Source organism: Phanerochaete carnosa (assembly GCF_000300595.1).
Source record: "Phanerochaete carnosa HHB-10118-sp unplaced genomic scaffold PHACAscaffold_12, whole genome shotgun sequence".
NCBI lineage: Eukaryota > Fungi > Basidiomycota > Agaricomycetes > Polyporales > Phanerochaetaceae > Phanerochaete > Phanerochaete carnosa.
The window spans coordinates 1,365,794-1,368,332 of NW_006767639.1; the positions used below are offsets into that span (position 1 = coordinate 1,365,794).

Consider the following 2,539-nt stretch of genomic DNA (forward strand, 5'->3'; position numbering starts at 1 on the left):
CTCATGCTTACCCTCGAGAACTGTCGAAAATGCATAGTGCCGGCGAGATAGAAGTGGTGTGCACGTCACCGCATGGTTCTATGCCAAACTTTGGCTCGACAAGGCGCAAGATTTGAATCGCCTGATATAGCCTGGTCTCGCACTGAGCCGGTGGAGGCCGATCAGCACCTATTCCCGCCCATCTGCACAGCAAATTTGAACCTTTGTTCTATGATGTCTCACAAGCAAAGTTGAAATGCTTACATGAGTCGCCTCTTGTTGTCTTTCGTGCGGCGCGATGTCTGTGAAATGCAGCTCTGAGCTTATCTCCAGATGCCACCGCAGATGGTCGGATGAGTCACGGTCGCACTGCCGAGCAACAAGCAGGTGGCTGTCATCAACCACTGTCACAGCCCTCATATCAGAGCTATGCTGGTTGTTGGATGTGCCAAGACTTGGCACGTGAAGCCCTAACAATGAATGACCTGCTATGTGGGGTGCTGCGAAGCTGATAAGCTCGATGAGTCGGCTGAAGTCTCGACTCTGACGGCAGTGTTAAAGAGTTAGCACGTGCATACGTTGCCGCAATTCGGTAAGAGTGTCTCTGAAGCAAGGAGTTCTCGTTTTCCGGCGTTGCATAGGCCGTGGACGACATGAGCGTGGTCGCCGGTGTTCGCACGTTCGCCTGTAGAATCTGTGAAAACTGTGTAGAGGAGGTAAGAAGTGTTTTGCATTGACCCATTGATGGATGCCTTCCCGCAGCCGTCTGAAAAGGTTTGCAGATTAGATTTTTTCATCAAACCTTCTCGGCATCTCAGCATCTCCGTTGAGCCATTGAGTCGGTTCGGTGCAGAGCGTTCTCAGACGTAAATCTGGAAGGGGGGTCCGATTTCCCCTTTCCAGCTGTTCCAAGAACGATATTGGAGTCACGAATCAATCCGGGGTCTCGGCCCTCCTAGCGCCTTAGGTCACGTGCGCACAGACCCCGACGGACCAGACGCCATGATGCAGGGCATCCTCAGAATCATGCCGCGTCCCTCCTCTATGCATCTTTGCCGTGGCACAGCACTCGGGCACCGCATTGTTATTCAATATCCGCAGCAAAGGGAACTTTGTTGTCTCAGCAGCAGACCGCCAGCTCAAGCTCGCTCGTCCGGAGGTGCGCAATATAAAAATTGATAGAAGGGGGGGCTCACTACATCACAAATTCCACGACCAATTCAATACTATCTATCTGCGTTACATTGAAAATGAAACCACGCGCTACTACAGCATGACGAAACCAAGCTGCATCCTGAGGTTCTGCGTCGTCGCCGGCTGGGGTGCGACGATCGGAGGCAACGCGATGTTGTACGGTGGGTCAGGGAGGACGGCGACTACTTGGTTGATTGGCGGGACGCATACAGGGGCGGGCGGAGGCGGTATGACGACGAAGGCACCTTGGGCTGGCTACGCGGCCGGCGCGACGACGGCGGGCCCTGGCGCGGTGACTGCAGGCAAGGGGAGTAACAACCGCGGCGGGCGCAGCTGTCGGCGCGTTGGCAACACTTGCCGCGTGGACTCGGTCACGGCTATCCACATGGTGAGACGGATGGCAGAAGGACGGGCGGACTGGGCTGTGCCTGCTGCGCCTAGGCCTGGGACCCTCATGATGACGCTCGTCATCGTTGTACTCGCTGGGGCCGACGGCGACGTTCTCCTTGTTCGCAGCGTGCCTCTTCCTTGTTCTCCTAGACCACCAGTGCCCTCTTCTTTTCTCTCTGGTTCTCCCTCTTCGGTGCATGTGCCCAAAGCTGTCGGCGAGAGAGCGCCCGGTAGCTGCTTGTGGCGAGTAGGGCTGAGGCGCAGTCGACGTGGCCCGAAGGTGCGTCGTATTGGAGGTGGCGTTTGCGAGACAAGGCGGCGCCTTGCCCGGCTGTATCTACTGTTTGCCGTTCCGACGCGAATTGGCCAGCGGTAGATACCGCTGTATGAGTCCCTCGCCGAACATCGTCGCCTCTGCATGCTTGGCCGCCCTGTTTGGCGACATGCGGCAGCCGACCAGGACTTGGGCGAGCTGGAGCCACGCAGGGGGCGTCAATATTCATCCAAATCGAACATCAGATAAGCGCAGCTCACCTCGGTTCTGCAGGAAAGTTGGCGGAGGGCTCACGACGTGATATTCGCGGTGCTCGGGCGGCGGCGACACGCGTCGGCGAACCGGCAGAAGCTGATTTTGCGCGTCGTCGCTGTCGTCGTCGCCGCCGTAGCCACTCTCCTTGTCACCGGACTGATCATCTTCCTCGACGTCAGACTCGGTAGCGTAGCCGTCGTCGCCACTCGCGGTGCCGAACGGCTCGGCGCGCACCCGATCTCGCTCACTCTCTTTCTGGGCGTGCACGTCGCTCATGGCGATGAGCTTCCGCCGTACGACGCCACAGAGCTCGGGATCGGGAGGCGCGTCGGATGCGAGGGCGGTGGTTACTTTGAGCCAAGGGTCGAGCCACGCAATTGACCTATCCAGGTCGTGTAATTCCGCGAGTGTGGATGCTGTAGCTGGCGAGGTGGAGGATGTGACGCG

General features: G+C 57.9%; 1 protein-coding gene across 1 annotated transcript; it reads right to left on the minus strand.

Annotated features, from left to right (window-relative positions):
* Positions 1-1,900: 1,900 nt before the first annotated feature.
* PHACADRAFT_201135 (uncharacterized protein) lies at positions 1,901-2,368 on the minus strand (the record flags this gene model as incomplete). Its single annotated transcript, XM_007401417.1, has 2 exons — positions 1,901-2,025; positions 2,098-2,368. 2 exons carry the CDS (start codon positions 2,366-2,368, stop codon positions 1,901-1,903), a joined length of 396 nt encoding a protein of 131 aa, XP_007401479.1.
* Positions 2,369-2,539: the final 171 nt, after the last annotated feature.